Source organism: Eretmochelys imbricata, chromosome 3 (assembly GCF_965152235.1).
Source record: "Eretmochelys imbricata isolate rEreImb1 chromosome 3, rEreImb1.hap1, whole genome shotgun sequence".
Classification (NCBI taxonomy): domain Eukaryota; kingdom Metazoa; phylum Chordata; order Testudines; family Cheloniidae; genus Eretmochelys; species Eretmochelys imbricata.
Window position 1 is genome coordinate 31,740,292 of NC_135574.1, and position 19,175 is coordinate 31,759,466.

Genomic DNA, 19,175 nt, shown 5'->3' on the forward strand with positions numbered 1-19,175 from the left:
GAACATAACTACAACGTTAAACGAGGAGTTACTGTACAAAGAAACCTCAAATGAGCAAACAATTCTGGAGCTGCAATCTTTTACATTTTTGAAACACACATTCTTTAAATTGCACAAAATCAAGTAAGGAAAACAGTCCATTGATTTTAAAAGTAGTTTTATTTTTCCAGTCATTTGACTGGTTAACGAGAGTAAATTTATTAATCATGCTCTAATTATAAATCACTGCATCCAGGACATTGAAAATAAGAGTTGATTTAGGTTATACAATATATACAGTTGCTCTGCAACCAAACAAAATCAAACAACTGAATTGAATATTATACATCTCAAATACCATTCTAAGCTGCATTTTAAATGTCAACTGCTCCTTTTAAAAACAATTAACAGCAACCTACTAATCTGCCTAGTAACAGATTTTTGAATCATGATCTCTTGAAGTCAGCTTTGATGAAAAATGGCATGAAACATGCCAAAATCTTGGAGCTAAAAGTAAGTAACTTTTTAATTATAAATATATATCTACAGTCTGTTCAGAATCTCTTCTGCAATTTTCTTCTCCCAGAGGAGCAAATATTGAGAGAGCATACTGTTGAAACCTGGGGCAAATTTCTTCATTGGACAGTAAGATCTTAGTTACCAGCACCACCGTGCTATTAACTTGTATCTGAAAAATTACTTGTTTCCCATCAAATGTACCCATTAACATGATTAAGTTTTGAAAGTTTGCACACTTTCTAGTGTAGCTGAAGTTAAATTTGCATCAATGTTTATATATGATGTAATTGATGCCAGATAATCAAGACTGATTGCAGGCTGTTATAGATGCTACAAGATTCTGTGTTTAAAAATACTGTACATAGAAGTGAACTGTGCAAAATAATATGCCCATTTACTGTCTAAACTCTACCAGGAATAGAAACATACAAAATAGTGTCTCAAAAAACAAACTGAACAGATCAGTAAGTGAATAAAACTGTAGTGCTAAACTATTACTAATATCACATATATTTTACTGGGAACTTTGAAAATGCAGACTAATTAGCTTCAAAACTTGCAACAAAGTATCCTGAAACATTCCAGTTTGTTCCATTTATAATGCAGCAACAGCTTCTTGAAGAAATGACAGGTTGTCTATCAATTGTACCATTCTAAGAAAGGTGAGATCAACAGCTTTACTGTTCCAGAATTAATGCCACATAATTTTTCTCAGTATAAACATTGCATTGGCCTTTTTCATTCCTGTTACAACACTGAGGCCAACAGACACCATTTGTGAGAAATTCAAAGTTCTCTTGATAAATCTAGAGATACAATTGTCACAAAACATGTGATCAAAGCCAATGTGACCTAGACATTGATTTCTAATCCTATGCTATCAGTTTTTTCCTGTAGCATAAACAAAAGAACCAGTACGATATCACAATATACAAACATCAAAATGGCGTTATATCTCTATTGATGTTTTGTAATATTCCATCAATTAACTGGGAATTATGAATGGTCTAGTCTTTTGTTCACAAAATAGTAAACAAGTTTAACAGTGTAGCTACCATAGGTGTGGGTATATTATATAAATACAGAGTGAGTTAGCAAACTAATATTTAATTATTTGCAAGGTAGTGGCACACTTTTTTAAAAAAATTTGTATGAAATAGGACATAACTGATGCATACTTGTGAGTTTTCAGATATTTATCCTTATCCAGTAATTTAAATGTTCCACTACAGATATTCTTTGTGTATGAACATGTCACTGTGATCAAGAAAATTCAAGAATACAAAAAGTCTAAACACCATAAGGAAACAGTTTTAAGAAATGCTCTGCAATCCATCATCCTTACAGAGTTTTAAGTAAACTTCAGGAAGTGCAGTTTTCATATCCTTGAGTTAATTTAGTAACTCGGTAATATTGCTAGGAGGTTTAATTAACTAGCAGTAGTTACATCCATTTTCAGTCATATTTAATGTAACATACAGAAATGACATTTCAAAACAAGTGACATATACATGTAGCATAAAAGAAAGTCTCAAACACAGAAGATTAGCTAACCAATTTCAGACAGCTTTAAGCAAATATCTAAGATAAATTTGAAAGAAAGAAGTCTCCTTCAGTGGTGAACTGAAAAGCTTTTTAGCTTTACCTGTCAAGGCACCCAAGTTCAGAGGTCAAGATTTCTTCTGCTGCAAGTGTTGATGTCCTTGGTTAGAACTTGATATTGCAAAGTGCTGAATACTTGCAATTCAGAAGTACTCTGCTTGTAGGATTGGGCTCTAAAACTTAAAATAACAGAGGGAGCTAGCAGAATTTGCTGCCTTTTTCTAAATGTTCGGGATTTCCTTGACTCTGGGGACATAGAATCCTTAACTATGCCAGGTTGAAAGAAGAGAACTGAATTTTCAACTAATTTATTGTAAGTTATTTGTAATATTTTAATGGGCACATTCACATAGTTTGACTCCTGGATTTTTTAACGATTTTCACTTCACCTTGAAAAAGATAATATAATTGGAATGATATTTTTTAAACTAATTATTGATGAAGTGTTACACAGAAAAAAAATCTGTTTAAATTCCAAAGTGAGAACTGTGGCAAATAATAGGTCAGCTAAAGTACATAGGACTCAGGAAATGTTCTGGCTGGAACAAAGCAAAACAGATTTCTACAACAGCTGGAAATTAGAAATTTCTCCACTGGTCAGTAGCAATTTAGTCAACAATAAAGTGCACAAATGATACTGGGAAAGCTCCTTTACGATTAGGTTCCCCATCAATGTGGCCAATCTGGAAAAGACATGCAATAGGTTTTCTCAAGTTAATAAAAATAAGTTAAGTCTCAAAAGGACATTGCAGCATTCACATCAAAGTTACTCACTAGTAATAGTCATGTTCCTCTCTTCCCCAGTTTAAGCACTTACACTAGCAGGAAGAACCTATTTTCTAGTGGAAGGTGAATGCTGATGACTGCCGTGTTCTGGAGGACCCTATATATAGATCAGGACAAACCACTATATCCCTCAGTTCTGGAGCCTTCCATTTTATTTTGAATAAAGGAAAGAAAAGAAATAGTACAAATGGGTTTGTTGCCCTGAGATAGGAAAATTTTAATCACAGTTTTTCAGGTAAGTGTGTAAGGTTCCCAAATCTGGATGGTGTCACCACTGTATTAGACGCTATACAAACATACACTTAGAGATGGGTGAATAATGAATATTTTTTTGATTGCTGGCAATTCTGAAAAATCAAAAATCTCAGGCTGAACTGAAAATGACATTTTTCAGCAAATCAGAAAGTTAGAAAACTTTCAGGCTGAGTCCAAACACAACGTTTAGTTTGAACCTGACTCAAATTATTTCATTTTGATTTCAGGCATTTTTACAAGAGCAAAGGCCTAGATTCACAAGACACTGAGTGGAGGGGGACAACACTCTCCATCAGGGGTCAGCAACCTTTGGCCGAGGGACATGCTAGCCACTGCTCCCCACAGCTCTCATTGGCCGGGAACAGAGAACTGTGGCCAGTGGGAGCTGCGGGGCTCCGTGCCTGCGGACGCTCCAGATAAACAAACTGGCCCAGCCCGCCAGCGGCTTTACTCTGACGTGCCAGGTGCAAAGGTTGCTGACCCCTGCTCTCCATTATAACCCTGAGCCTAGCAGTTAGGGCACCCACCCAGAATGTGGGAGACCCAGGTTCAGTTACCCCTCTGCATGATGTGGGGCAGTTATTTGAATAGGGGTCTCCCAAATTACTGGAGACCCTAGCCACAAGTCTAGTTTATAGGATATTCTGGTGTGAGTGTTTTTCAGTCTGTCCTGTTTAAACTGTTCCACTGTGTATAAATAGTCATTGGAGCAAGGACTTCAATGAGGGTCTCCCACCAACTAAGCGAGTGCCTTAATCACCAGACTAGAGAGTCATTCTCACTCTCCTATGCACTTGAAGTGCCTCACTGGGAGAACTTGTGAGAAATAAACAGGTGAAGAATCGAAAAGAAATAGCCTGTTCTTGAAAATTAGCACCCTTCTACTGAATGCTGCAGGAAGTGTTTTTGGGAATGTGAGGCCTCTGCTCTCCATATATTCAGTAGACTAGCTCTTCCTCAGACAATCAGAAAGGTGTAAGGAAGGATTGAGCATTCATAAAAACTGCATTTTGATCTTACACGAGGCTTTTTGAGCGTACAGAGCATTACTATCAGTTTTGCTATGGAGATTTTGACATCTAACAATATAAATAGAAGTAAGGTGAATGCTTTCATGGGTAACTGTCCTATTTAAAAAAAAACTGACTTAGCTCAGCAGATTCTGGAAGATACATAGCTAAGATAGTTTTCTAGCTGATAGGACATACAAGCACTAGTTTTGAGAGGAAATCCAAAAATGGATGGAGTTATTTTAACTGCAGCTCTCAGTGGTGGAAGTGAACAGCGCAAGTTCTCCTAACCTTACTGATGTTAGTCACTCAGGAATAAAAGCAACCCAGAGCATTAAGGGGCTGTTTAATTTCGGTACAGACCTTTGAGGAAAGGGTAGCAGATGGCTCCAACCTGAACCCAAATGTCTACGCTGCAATTAAACAGTCCCTTAACCTGAGTCCTGCAAACCCAAGTCAGCTGACAAAGGCCAGCCAGGGTTCTTTAATTGTAGTGTAGACATACCCTTGGGATCCGAAGCACAAGGTATAGCAGAGTACCACTTGCTCTCTCCTTCACATCTTTTAGAAAATAATGAATGAGCAGATTTCCAAATACCTCCAACACTCCCTAGGATTAGCCAGATCCTAAACAGCACCTCCCCCTCACATCACATATTCTCAAACTGAAGCAGAGTCATCCAGAGTTTTTGGTCTGTGAGGGAGGCTAAAAACTAAGTTGGGGTAGAATTTGCCCTAGATTTATTTATTTATTTAAAGATACAGGATCCTCCAGAGTCAGGCCTAGCATGCATTTACTTGCCACCGGAAGAAAAGAGGTTGTTCCCCACCGGACATGAGGAGAAATGAGAAGTACATATACGTTTGTTTACACATGTTCTTTCATCTCACTAACTAATGGAAGAATTGTTTTTCATAATCATTGTTAAACATACTTTTGTGATTAACAGGACCTAACAAAGAATAGTGCATTACAAACCTGGTTATAGGGGAGAATGATGCCACACTGGAGATGTGTTTGAACAGCCTCCAGAGCCTTGTAGGTAATGTAGTGCACTTGTGTTTAGTGAGAGATACAGACGAACAAATAGGTCTTTCAGTAATTTACACTGACATACTACTTGTAGCCTGTGAAGAGGTCATGTGCCCAGCCAGAGGATTAGTGTACTAATAGTGACTCTTTATGAGAAGAAAACTAGTTCAAGACTGTATGGAAACAGCATCCCCAGAATAAAAAGGGGATAGTGGAGAATAGTGAGATATTCAGAAAAGTCCATTAGATAATACAGGTAAAGAAAACTATATTTGAATGCCTGTAAAGGACAGAGGGAGTCCTCCAGGTTACATTTATTCTAAAAAGGACAGGTGGGTAGGTTATATAATCTTTCATATGCATGTATATCAAGTACAGATTTTATACACATGAAAGATGTTACATCAACTGATGGTACTTTTCAGAGACAGCCTTTCATGGCACCTTATAAAATACTCCATAACACTGTCCTCTTAGGTCAAAGTGACAGGGAGGATCAAGAAACCCCTGTAGGATCAAATTGGCCATGCACCATGTTGGCTAAAGCATAGGCAATCCATGTCCGAAAAATGCAAATAGATCGCTATGAAAAAAGACACCCTCTTCCATTCTTTAAAAATACAGAGAACTTTTTAGGAGCTGTTGTCTTAGCCCTAGACCTTTTCCTCTCAATCAGATCGGTAGATCTGGAGGCAGAGGGAGGGGATGACAGAAGAAGTGGTGTATGTGTGTGTGTGCGGGTCATGTGGGGAGGGAGCAGTGTAATTCATCCAAGCGAGAAGTCTGTAAAACCAGACCTCACAAGATAGGCAACAAGCAGCTGGCCAGTCAAAAGATGAAAAACTATATGCCAACTTCTCTAGGGGATTCTTCACTCAATCAGTCAGTCTGGGCAGAGCTGCGGGTATTTCAGTTCCTACCAGCTCTATGGTATACTTGCATTTTCTGTCACTAATGTACTTTGAAAGTGTGGGCATACTTTGAATTCAAGATGCGTAAGTGAAAATACTCACCCACCACTCCTGATCTTCCTCCCCATCTACCACAATGATATCTCCCTCTGAAAAGGTTAGTTCATCTGGATTATCTGCTACACAGTTGTAAATGGCTTTTACTCTCTTGGGTTTAGTTTTTGACTGCAATACAAAAATATATATGTACAAGAAATGAAACATGGCAAAAGATAAGCAATGCAGTTGTAGCCATGTTGGTGCCAGGATATTAGAGAGACAAAGTGTGTGAGGTAGTATATTTTATTGGACCAGCTTCTGTTGGTGACATACGCAGCTTTCGAGCCACACAGAGTTCTTCTTCAGGTCTCCTAGACCTGAAGAAGAGCTCTGTCTGGCTCAAAAGCTTGTCTCTCTCACCAACAGAAGCTGGTTCAATAGAAGATATTACCTCACCAATCTTGTCTCTCTAAAAGATAAGCAACACCGACTGGGAACTATATTCATTCAGAGAGAAAAACTAAGTTACCGTTAATTGTTACCCTTTGCAAGAAGCAGCTCAGATAACCCCTTGCATTACATATACTCTTTCCTGGGTTAATACTCCACAATGCAGTTCAGAGCCATTATGCAATCTCACCATCAGGTGGCACACTCCTACACATTAGTGATACTTAGCAGCAGAGCTTAATTAATCCTTTATATCTTCAAAGCATTGTGTAAACATGAAAACTAACTCTTCAACCTCCCAAGAGGCAAGGACATTTGTATTCTGGGGTGTGACCGGGGTCCTTGTGGGGAGCCAGCTGTGGTCACTCAATTAGGGTGAACTGCAAAGAACGGGGCAGCCAAACCCCTAAAAGCTGGTGGATATTCCAATACTTAGATTTATCAAGCCAGCATAAAACAGCTTACTGGTTACTCAGAAGTTCAAACAACGCAGTTCCCCTAAAGTGATCCAGCCTCAGGCCTCCTTCCCGGTACCCACGTAAAATATGATGATTTCTGAAAATCTCATTTCACCATATAAAAGAAAAGGTTCTACCAATCCCAAAGGATCAGACACATTACCTCCCAGGTTAATGAATGTTTCACATCTTACCCAAGTACACATACAGCCAATTCTTACTAACTAAACTAAAATTTATTAAAAAACAAGAGAGAGAGAGTATGGTTAAAAGATCAATATATATACAGACAGGAGTTCAATCCATTGAGGTTCAGATTCACAGCAGAGATGGTGAGCTTTGTAGTTGCAAAGAGTTCCTTTAGCATTCAGTTCATTGGTCATAGTCCAACGTCCAAATTTCATATTCAGGGCGTACCAGCATAACTGGGACCTCAGTCTTGTGACTCAAACTTAGCCCTGATGAAGCTTAAGCAGATCTGAGATGACAGAATCAGGTCCCAAGGATCTTTTATACAATTTCATGTCCTCTTTGACAAGTCGGGACTTCGTCGCGGAACAAAAGGTAATTAGGATGACTTTGAAGGAGGTCCATCGCCAGTACTTAGCTATACGAATTACCATAAGGCCATTTGCTTGTTCCTCCACTATTCACAGTACATTTCAAAGAGAGATGAATACCGAGATATCCCGTGTTTACAATTCATTTAAAGGTTAGGCTGTTCTTTTGATCTCGGAATTATCAGAATACAGCATAGACAGGGACTGTTGATTACATTCCCCTACTCATACATATGTAAATACACAAAAAACACAAACATTATCTCCCCACCTGTCTTTTGCAGGTTATTTATTTTGCAGGATGTTTAACCCTTTCTAGCCATGCGACACATGGGGCAATCAAACCCAAGGTTAAAGTCCCGCCCTTTACAGTGACTCTGGCACTGCCAGAAAGAAAAGACTGGACACAGCCTGACGTCACTTCCTTGCTCATCCCACTAGACCAGGTCTCACTCTTTTTGGATCATGACCCACAAAATGTCTGAGAAGTCCCCTGCATGCCACCATAACCACAGAGGGAGACAAGGTGGGTGAGGTAGTAACTTTTACTGGTTCGACTTCTGCTGGTGGAAGGAACAAGCTTTTGATCTGCACAGAGCTTTTATTCTGGTCTGGGGAAGGTAACTAAAGTGTCTGAGCTAAATACAAGTTGGGACAGATTGTTAAGCATATGGGGTTGACACAGGATACCACTTAAAATGAAAAAAGAAAAGGAGGACTTGTGGCACCTTAGAGACTAACCAATTTATTTGAGCATAAGCTTTCGTGAGCTACAGCTCACTTCATCGGAGTCTCTAAGGTGCCACAAGTACTCCTTTTCTTTTTGCGGATACAGACTAACACGGCTGTTACTCTGAAACCTGTCACTTAAAATGAAGTTGTCAACAACAACACTGTAAACAACCATAATCACAATGGTCTGAGGACTGTGGGATGTGGCTCATGGGATGGTTTATCAGGGCTTGGGAGCTGGGAAGGGAGCACCAGTGCTGCTTTGCAGTGGAGTTTTTCTGTGGAAAGTGCTTTTCCTCATCGGCAAAGCACCACTTTCCTGACTTGGAACTGAGCTCCTAGCAGGTAATGGAGAGCTCTGGGATTGAGTGCTTGATGGGAGGGGAAGAAGCAGGGAGATAGTAATATGAGGAGGAGAGGGAGGGAGCAAGCAGGCTGCAGTCCCCCCTACCTCTCCCAAGCTCTCCTTACATTCCAGAGACATGTATTTTGCTGCACTCCCAGCTGACAGGGTGAAAGCCAATGGGTACCCGCCTGTGATCTATTTCATTCTCCTGGGGGGATTCTACACCAAAAATTTAAAAATTATGCAAAATTCTGTAAATTTTATTTGTCAAAATAATGCAATAAAACACACCAGTTTCAATTGCTTTGGTAAGTTATTTAAACTACAATAAAGAAAAAAAGTCACAATAACTATTCAGCATTTCCTAAACACATGTATGTTAAGTTACAAATACTTGGTAATTAATACCCAGCATTTCCAGTTATAAATGATTACATTACAGAACACCAAACAGCCAAAAAACAAAAAGGGGGGAGGGGAAATGTAGGGCTGTCAAACGATTAAAAAATTGAATCATGATTAATCATGCAATTAATTGCACTGTTAATAATAGAATACCATTTATTTTTGGATTTTTTCTACATTTTAAAATATATTGTTTTCAATTACCAATATTTGCACTGTAAAAAAAAACAGTATTTTTCAGTTCACCTAATACAAGTAGTGTAGTGAAATCTCTTTATCATGAAAGTTGAACTTACAATGTAGAATTATTTACAAAAAACGGTATTCAAAAAGCATGAATGTTTAGCAGATCTGACACGTAAATACCTTGCAATGCCGGCTACAAAAGTCCCATGCAAATGTGTTTTCTCACTTTCTGGTGACATTGTAAATAAAAAGGGGGCAGCATTATCTTCCATAAATGTAAACAAACTTGTGCAGCCAATCGCTAAGACAAACAAGAAGTAGGACTCAGTGGACTTGTAGGCTCTAAAGTTTTGCATTGTTTTGTTTTTGAGTTCAGTTATGTAAAAAAAATTTTTTTTTTAAATCTACATTTGTAAGTTGCACTTTCACGATAAAGAGATTGTACTACAGTACTTGTATGAGGTGACCTGAAAAATACTATTTCTTTTGTTTATCATTTTTTACAGTGGAAATATTTGTAATAAAAATAATAATATAAAGTGAGAAGTGTACACTTTATATTCTGTGTTGTAACTGAAATCAATATATTTGAAAAGGTAGAAAAACATCCAAAAATATTAATACATTTCAATTGGCATTCTATTGTTTAACAGTGCAATTAAAACAGCGATTAATCACAATTAATTTTTTTTGAGTTAATCGCATTAGTTAACTGCGATTAATCGACAACCTTAGTAGAATGTCATTTTAAATTGCACACATGAAAGTCATACAGTTTTGCTAATCATTGTCCTGGACCTGACTGGGTATTTTGGGAAGTGCTTGGTTCTGATTGTCCTGACATTTTATTGACTGCTTGGTAAATGTTCTATTTGCCCTCAAAGTTTTTTTTTTTTTTAAATGGGTAACTAAAAATCTAACCCCCTTGTGCCACTTTGGTATAGAAAAAAAGTGAGAAAGCACATAGCTGATTTCCTTACTGTCATTTATAAGGCTTTACATCACTCTGGCAATGTAGGGGCCTTAAAACTTTTACAGCTTTTATGTTCCTCAGGGAATTGACTGAGAATGGGAACAGTTAACTAACAATAGGATCATTAACAATGTTACTTGGCAGACAGGCTGCTTCATTTCTGCCTCAGAGAATGAGATCAATTAACCATCAATCAGCAGCATTAACAAAATGGGGTGTTTTTTGTTTGTTTGTTTTACAAAAGCTATTTTCTTTAACTTAAAAAGAAACAATTTTCAGTAATGTGATACTAATATTTAATTAAGTGTTTTTTCAATTCTCAAGTAGTTACAGACATTTTACCAGGCCGGCAGGCTGCTACATTTCTCCCTCAGGGACAGAGCGTTCCCCCTGCATAAGAAAAAGACCTACCCTCCTCCAGGCCCCTCCAGCCGCAGTATCAAGCAAGAGGGACAGAATCTCTCTCACTTGTTGGCCAGCCCCGCCCCCTGAAGGTAATGAACATCTCCCCCTCAGGCAAACATGCCTGCGCCCCCACCCCCGCCCTTCCCCCACCCACAGTGATTTGCATCTCTGAGGCTGCTCCAGGCACACTGGAACAGACATGCTGCCTGGACTGCCAGGGAAGAGACACATGTCTCCCCCCGCAGATTTCTTTTGCGTTTTTCTGTGTGGGGGCACAGAAATATGTGGGCCGTATGAATTCTGCATCCCAGGGGCGCAGAATTCTGTCAGGTGTAAAATTTCACAGTCACGCCTCACTCAATGAGCAGCATTTCTACAATGAATCTAGCCATATCACTCTGTTTGTTCTTTCCCAGCCAAAGTAGTCATAAATACAATTATCCTCCATCTCAGTAAAGAGGATGAATGGGTGCATATATGCACTACCTGCAGTATAATTACTACCTTCAGAGAACAGCAATTACAGGTATTTTCTTTTCTCTAGAAGGTAAGTAGAATATAACAGATCCCCATTCCTGGCAAACTAAGAAACTTCAGGAAAAAGTTCATATACCTGAAGTAAATATACCTAAAGTATACTTTTAAGTGTATAAAACAAATGTAGAAAAAAACGTTTAAAAAAAAAAAAGCTTTCTACCCAAAATCAGAAAGTTATAGGACATAGAAATCTTTGGCTATTTGCGTGTACTCTAGAAGCTTGATTATCTAATCAGGAGAGGTGCCCCAAGCATGTGCCCTACCTGCTGGCTGATCTCCATGATCTTTTGGCAGGGAGGACACACAGCAGAGAAGGCTTGGGAGCAAAGGTGGATGGAGCGATTTAGGAAAAGTGCTTTAGCTAAACTGATCTCGCTAATGCTTCAATTAAGGTACTTTTAGCTCAATCAACTTAGCTAAAGCATGTTAGCAAAATCACTCCTTTCTCTGGGCTCCCTTTCTATTGCCCAGTTTTCCCTTTCCACTCTGTCCTGGATCATCAGAGAAATACCCTGCCAGCTTCTCCAGGTATGCAAACTTCACTTTGCTGAAGTTATCTGGAAATTCTGATATTTTATTCAGATATGTACAATTAAAAATAAACCCTGGGTGCAAAACAGATTGTTCCCTAGTACCTACTTGGCTAAATAAATTAATTTATATTGAAAGTAATTATGTTTTATAACATAACAAGGAAGGAACAAGATAGAAGACTACAACAACCTTATTTTACATGGAAAGCCCAGGGTAATCAGCTGTTTGAACATGACAAAAGAATGTTGAATTAATGGCACCAGTGGTTTCACACCTGAACCATACGTACACCTCACGGGCATGTTATGGTCCAGCAGCTCAACAGAGCAAAGATTAGGAGAATGAAACCAATCAGGACAGTATTCCATCTCAAATTACCCAGAAAAGTCCAAAATATCCAATATTATATATTCAGAGAGACAGTGTGGCCTAGTGAACAGAGCAATAGGCTGTGTGTCCAGAGACTCACACATTCTATTCCTGGCTCTGCTACTGGCCTGTTGGGTGACCTTGGGCAAGTCACTTCACTTCTCTGTACCTCAGCTTCCCCATCTGCAAAGTGGGGCTAATGATACTGACCTTCTTTGTAAAGTGCTTTGAGACCCAATGATGGGCAACACTATCTCACAGCTAGGTATTGCTAATTTGTCAGACAGAAGGGATGGAAAGAGAAGAGGGACATTACAAATTGCGGTATGTGAAAAATACCAGAGGTCTCTATTATTGCAGCAGGCCTGCATGCTTGCCAGAGACAGAAAGATATAGATCCCACCCTAAAACTCCTCTCTAAGTCTGATTAAAATAGATTACATATATTTTTAACTTATTATTGCTGTTAGTTGTTTGTATTACAGGAGGGCCTAGGGGCCCTACCAGAGAGCAGGGTTCCCTTTTGTCAGGTGTGCTCTGCACACACATGCACAGGGTGAGAAACATCCCTTGCCTGGAGAGCTCACAATCTAAACAGACAAGACTGACAAAGGGTGGCAGGGGAAAGACAGGCACAGAGAGAGGATGCAGCTTGCCAAGGTCACACAGCAGGACAGTAGCCAAAATTAGGAACAGCCCAGGTCTCCTGACTTCCAGCCCAGTGTCCTATCCAATGGACCATGCTGTCTCCACAGCTAAGGCCATGTCTACACTTACAAGCTTACAGCAGCACAGCTGTATAGATACAGTGCCGCTGTAAGAGCACTTGTGTAGCCGCATTATGCCATGGGAGAGAGCTCTACTGACAAAATAAAAACAGCTCAATGAATGGTGGTAACTATGTTAGTGGGAAAGCATCTCCCACTGACGGCGCTGTGCACATGAACGCTTATGCCAGCAAAACTTATGTCAGTCAAGGTGTGTTTTTCCCCAAGGGACACAACTTTTGTTGATATAAGTGCTAGTGTAGACATGGCCTAAGTTTCAACAGAATTAAATGAGACACAGATCTAAATGTAAATGTTTCCATTTACTTCCCCCTTGGAGCCCCTATATTTTTTAGCTCAGCTAGAAGTATTGCTTTCTGAAAGGTACAGTCAGGGTAGTAGGTGTTGCTGATATAATGGAAGGTATAACAAGACATCTTTTACTAAATGATTCCAAATTATTCAAATGAGGATACTGATGAAGCAAAACCACCAAATCATTATGGCTTCTTCATGGTTTTCTTACTCAGCAAAAAAGAAACCTTCAACTTTTTCTATTCTTATACCCTGCACCTTACTACAGCATTAGTATTAGTGAAACCTGAGAAACAGAAAGAATGAAGAAAGAAAATCTTTGCTGATGATAATATCTCTAGCAATGCAGTCTGTCTATTTAGAGAATATACCGACAGTGGAAACTGTTGGTGACAATTATACAGCACATACTGATGAAATAGATTAATAGATCAAAACTTCAACAATGGAGAATTCCAGACCCAGTCACACACATGAATAAGGACTCAAGAGTGGGGATCTTCTGTATAGTAATTTACTTACCTTTGAAGAGATATACTGTAACTGAGCAATGTGTGGGTTAAATAAGGTGATGTAACACTTTGTAAGTAAGGATCAATAGATATACAATTATGACAGTAGCTCAGCTGATCTGCAGAGGGAAGTACCACCCTTTTCATACCCATCCTAATATATGAATAAAATAAATCAACACTAATACATATGTTAAAATCAAATGTTCCAGGGCTGCAAAATGGTACCATTTGACTGACCTATGTCAGATGTTATTAATCTGCTTGCCAATGTAAAAATAAATGCAGCACCCATTTTTTGATGTTGCTTACTTCACTATCTACTTTATTGAGGATTAAGAACTTAATGATGTATGTGATAACAGTGATACTGCTGTTCAATTATCAGGCTCACCAACGTTTAAGTTATCAGTTCACTGTGCTTTATAGATTTTGCACGCATCATGTGTCAGATACTGGCAAATAATTTCTACTTCTGTGTCTGTGGTTATGCACTCATTCCTGTACAATTTCAGGAAATGCAGGGTATTTTAAAAGTCTCTATTACGAAATGTATGAGTGTTTAATAAAATACAATGGCCTAGTCTTATTCATGGTTCAGTTTTACACCTTGTTTTTTGACAAAATACTTGGGAGGGTGCGAGAAAGTACTGTTACACCAAACTATCACCACACTGTCAAATGCAATTTTTTAAATTATTTTTTTAGAAGACTCACCTAGATCTTTTTCCTACTTACCATTTGTGACTTCCTTGGCATTGGTGCTGGTGGTTGAATCTGTGCTGATGTGCTTGCTGTAGGCCCAGTTTGTGTTACAGAAGCCTCAGATACAGAGGAGGATTCTCCTTTTGTTAAAAGTAAGTAAAACAATTTAAAGTGGGGATATGTTTTAAAAAAGTAAGTTATGAATATCTGATGATAGCTATACACTTAAAACCAGTTCATTCTTGTTACTGCAGTATGCGAATTATACTTTTTCCTTCAGGTTTTCTACTCCTGATGGTTCTCCCTAAATTCCTAAACTGATTGTCTTTCTACTCTTCCCAACCACAAACAGCTCCCTGGTGTTGAAGACAGTTGTTTAAGAGCTTCAATACTCCCATGACGGAAACTAGAGAAAACCCTAAGACAGGGGAGAGAGATAATCGGGCTGAGCTAGATGCTTCTCCATTTCCTTACATTGAGTTATAGGACTGGAAGGGACCTCAATAGGTCAGCTAATCCAGTCCCCTGCACTCAAGACAGGACTACGTGACAACTAAACCATTCCTGACAGGTGTTTGTCTCACCCATTCTTAAAAACATCCAATGACACAGATTTCACAGCCTTCTGAGGCAATTTGTTCCAGTGTTTAAACTACGCTGGAAGTTAGGAAGTTTTTCCTAATGTCCAACCTAAACCTCCCTTGCTGCAATTGAAGCCCATTGCTTCTTGTCCTATCCTCAGAGGTTAACAAGAACAATTTTTCACCCTCCTTGTAACAACCTTTATGTACTTGAAAACAGTTATCATGTCCCCCTTCAGTCTTCTCTTCTCCAGACTAAACAAATCTGGAGAAGAGAAGACTAAGGGAGGGTGCATGGGTGGGTGGGGTGGCAGTGGCAACACACAGGGGGGACGGACACAACAAGATAACAGTTTTCAAGTACATCACTCATTTCAGATTGTCATCTTGTTATAACTCTTCTACACCGGAAAAAAAAGCCAACACATTAAAAAGTGTTCACTTCACTGGTTGCAAGCTTTAACCAGATGCTGCATCCCTTTATGTGACCAGGGACCAGACTCCAGACCTCAACACAGGGCCAAGAGAAGAACTCCTATGGCCTCCTGTGAGACACATGAATAGAGAGTAGAAGGCCATCAGAGAACTTTCCTTAGCTCTGCAGAGAGGTCAAGGACAAGTACAGAGTAGTCACAGTGAAAACCAATGCATGGGCGTATAGATGTATAAAAATGATAGAAAGGGAAATTGAGAAGTGAGAAATTCCATGATTACCACACAAAGAAAATCATGCAAACTTTGGGGCATATTATTAACATACAACTGGGGAAATTGACAAAAGCCTTGATTCTGCAAGGTACCATGGAGGGACCCACCCCAGTAGAGCCTGACTTACATCAATAGGACCCAGAGATCTGTTCATGCACGGCAGCTCCCAGGATCAGAGGCTAAATGACTTTAAAAGGGAAACAGTAAAACTCCTCTTCCTTGGAGGAGGATTAAGTTACTGCAAATTAAGGCTACTTTACTCTTATGTGAGAGCATCTACACAGGGGTTAACATGCTTTAGCCTATGCACGTTGACATCATAACTTCAGCTGATTTTACTTTCCGAGTGTCCCCCCCAGCTAGTGTTGTCAAATACGAACAGCAGCACCGAACTAAAAAAAAACACTTTCTCCCAACTCTAACCTATTTCAGTTACAGTGATCTTAGAAGTTTTAACAGTAGGTTTACAAATAATTCAAAAATAAATGTAGCTTTTAAATCATGAGGCCTCTTTATACTATAATTACCAGACTGTTGCAGAGATCCTGGTCCTCTAGGCTGCCCTTTGTTAGTTATACCAGAAGATTTATCAATCCTGTTCAGAAGAATATTAAGATTCATCTATTTAGAAAATAAACCAGAACTTTCAAGTGTGCAGATATCTAATACAATAAATGTAAACTATTTTCAAAGGGTAGGTAACGTATAACTCTTACCAGGGCTTTAATGTGTTGGTAGAAATGCAACTACGTATATTGTTGTGAAAGCTACTTTACCTACTTATTTGCAAATAAGCGACTAACCCATTCCGATCCCATTTGATAAATAAACGTAGTGCAAAAGAGCAATACATATTTTGCTGTAATTTTTGTAAATGAGGTTATTGTCCTTTCATAAGTTCTGAGGTTTCCTCTAATGTTACTTTTAAAGTTCTTGGGCAACAAATTGCAAGAGATAACATTAGGGGAGCTATATTTTTTTATTATTATTATATCAGAATTAGAACCAACTGGAACCTTGTTGCTTCCAACTGCCACCAAGACTAAACATTATGTAAATATCAAGTCTGTCATATGAGTTGACTAAGTCTTGGTAATTAGAATTCCTACATTGTTTCAGTCTTGATGCTGACATTCTTGCTATCTGCTCCATAAATATTTCTTCTCATTTTATGTATCCTATAAGACAGTGAATGGCATTAAGTGCCTGCTGTCATTGGCAAAAAATGGGTCTGCCTGTTTTATAGCTTTCATGGTACATACAAGTGCAATTCCTTTAAAATCTAAGATCGTTAAATAGGCTGAAGTGTTTTATGAATTCAATATGAAAAACAGCATCTATTACCCAGTAGCAGGCTTCTTTTGAGAGATTCTGCTAGGAGGTTGTGGAGGCAGAGGAGGTGGTATAGGCTTAGATTGCGGAACAGCTGGTGGTTGTTTTGACTGCTGGTTTAAAGCTTCTATAATACTGGCTGTCTTTGCAACTGGAGGTGGCGGTGCTGGAAAGAGGATATCTACAAAAAAGGCAAAGAGAATGCAATGGAATTAAACTTTTACTGAATGTGTTATTCTTAGAATCTCATTCACCAATTTCTATGTTACATGATTTGTTTTCAAGGGGAAGAAAAATGCTTTACTAATTATAAGTATAGTTTACTAATGGTAAAAATCCTCCCTCTGCACCAAAATGAAAATGAAAACATCGGGGGGAGAGGGAGCGCACATGATGAGGGAGGGAGCACCACCTCCATCCCCGACTCACCTCAGTGGGCCATCCACCCTTGCACATGTATTTTTATGTCTGGGATGGGGGGGGGGGGTGGGACACACACACAGCCAAAAATTGTAACTCAAGGGGGGTGGGGAGGACCTAACTTCAAAAAGTTTGAAAAACGCTGGTTTAAAGCGAACAGAAGGCAAACATTGTCAGTGCCCCAGTCTTTTCTCAAAACTTTTGGTCTTTGGTGATCCCAATAAATGTTTTAGTTCTGGATTTTTCTTTGTCAAGCCCCACTTAGGCCCCAATTCAGCTAACCAATTAAGCACATGCAAAGGATGTGCTTAAGCCTCACTGAAGTCACTGAGTCTTAAATGTGCTTTGCTAGCTAGTGATGGATTTAAACATATGCTTAAATGCTTTGCTGAATCAGAGCTTTAGAGTTAATGTTTTATGGAATTTTGTTGAGTAATATTTTGTGAGAAGTTCTATAAAGAGGAATTTCTCCTTGACTGGACATTAATCATAACATGACTTTAGAAGAAATGTTTAGAATTAGGTAGGTAATTACAAATCTTCCTCGTCAGAGAGACAAGATGGGTGAGGTAATATCTTTGGACCAGCTTCTGTTGGTGAGAGAGACAAGCTCTTCTTCAGCTCTGGCTAAGCTTGAAAGTTTGTCTCTCTCACCAACAGAAGCTGATCCAATAAAAGATATTACCTTATCCACCCTGTCTCTCTAATATACAGGGGCTGACACATCTACAACACTGCATTTTTCTCTTCAGGTCAGTTCAATCACAGCATGGCAGAGTATTACACCCTCAGACCTAAGTTTTCCAGTTGTCATTTGTATTCCTAAAGCTAGCAAAAATTAAGAACATCATGCAGGTAACACACTATAGGTACTGCCTTTGTGTAACACTTCTGTTATACAACTCATTAATATTAAAGAGAAATAAAATTAAAACCCTACATAAAAAAATTGAGAAATCTCTTAGACACCGATAATAGAAGGAATTCCCTGGTAAACCACACTACAGCAACCAATCCCCACTGATCTATTGGAGGAGACTATTCATACGAATCGCTTGAGGGGGGACAACAGGCCAAAACTACAATTGTCAAAAGAGGAAACATGAGTTGTGAAAATGGAAAAATAAGACCAACCATGATTAGATGTAGCAGAAGAGAAAAACAGGGGAAAGTGAAAACATACTTGTAGATGTTACACGCAATGGCGGCACAGGGGGATGAATAGCTGGTGGATCTGATGAAGATCTCTGTCTGCTTATATTTTCCACTCCTAATGAATTTGTTTTCCACATTGTATTAAATGAAGAAGTTGTCTGAACACCACTCCCAAGAACTGAAGGCTGAACTAAAAAAACAGGAAAATACTGTATAAAAATTATTTGCTGACTATATGTGTGGAAAAAGTGCTAACAGTCACACCTGTGTTATATTTTAAATGGTGTGCCTGTATACTGTATAAATTGAAAGAAACCACCATCATCTTGTAAGAGTACAAGAGAATAAATCATGTATTCTTAACATATCAGCTCCATAAGTGCTTGTCTCAGGTCAACATTTCAAAATGTGTCAGGTTTATAATCCATTTCACAGCTTATGAATTTGAGGCTGGTTAAGCCTTGGCAAAGGCAAAAACTTCGCAACAAGAAATTAAAAGGTGAGTCCTATGAAAAATCACTAACCCCTGACTGCTACCTCCAGACACTACAAGAAAGGGACATAACGAACATGTAAGGGTCTGTGAACATG

The 19,175-nt window shown here is 38.8% G+C and overlaps 1 protein-coding gene across 2 annotated transcripts in view; it reads right to left on the bottom strand.

The window, feature by feature from the left end:
• Window positions 1-161: 161 nt before the first annotated feature.
• The window catches only part of ASAP2 (ArfGAP with SH3 domain, ankyrin repeat and PH domain 2), a 166,377-nt gene continuing 147,363 nt past the window's right edge, over window positions 162-19,175 (bottom strand). Inside the window, exons 23-28 of one of the 2 annotated variants that reach the window (XM_077812547.1) lie at window positions 18,613-18,774; window positions 17,022-17,190; window positions 16,205-16,272; window positions 14,422-14,528; window positions 6,198-6,320; window positions 162-2,783 (exon numbers count right to left, since the gene is read on the bottom strand). In XM_077812547.1, the coding sequence (XP_077668673.1) occupies window positions 2,709-2,783; window positions 6,198-6,320; window positions 14,422-14,528; window positions 16,205-16,272; window positions 17,022-17,190; window positions 18,613-18,774 (704 nt within the window). In that variant the 3' untranslated portion in view covers window positions 162-2,708. The remainder of the gene's footprint in view (window positions 2,784-6,197; window positions 6,321-14,421; window positions 14,529-16,204; window positions 16,273-17,021; window positions 17,191-18,612; window positions 18,775-19,175) is intronic. The other variant, XM_077812548.1, reaches the window with a different exon arrangement.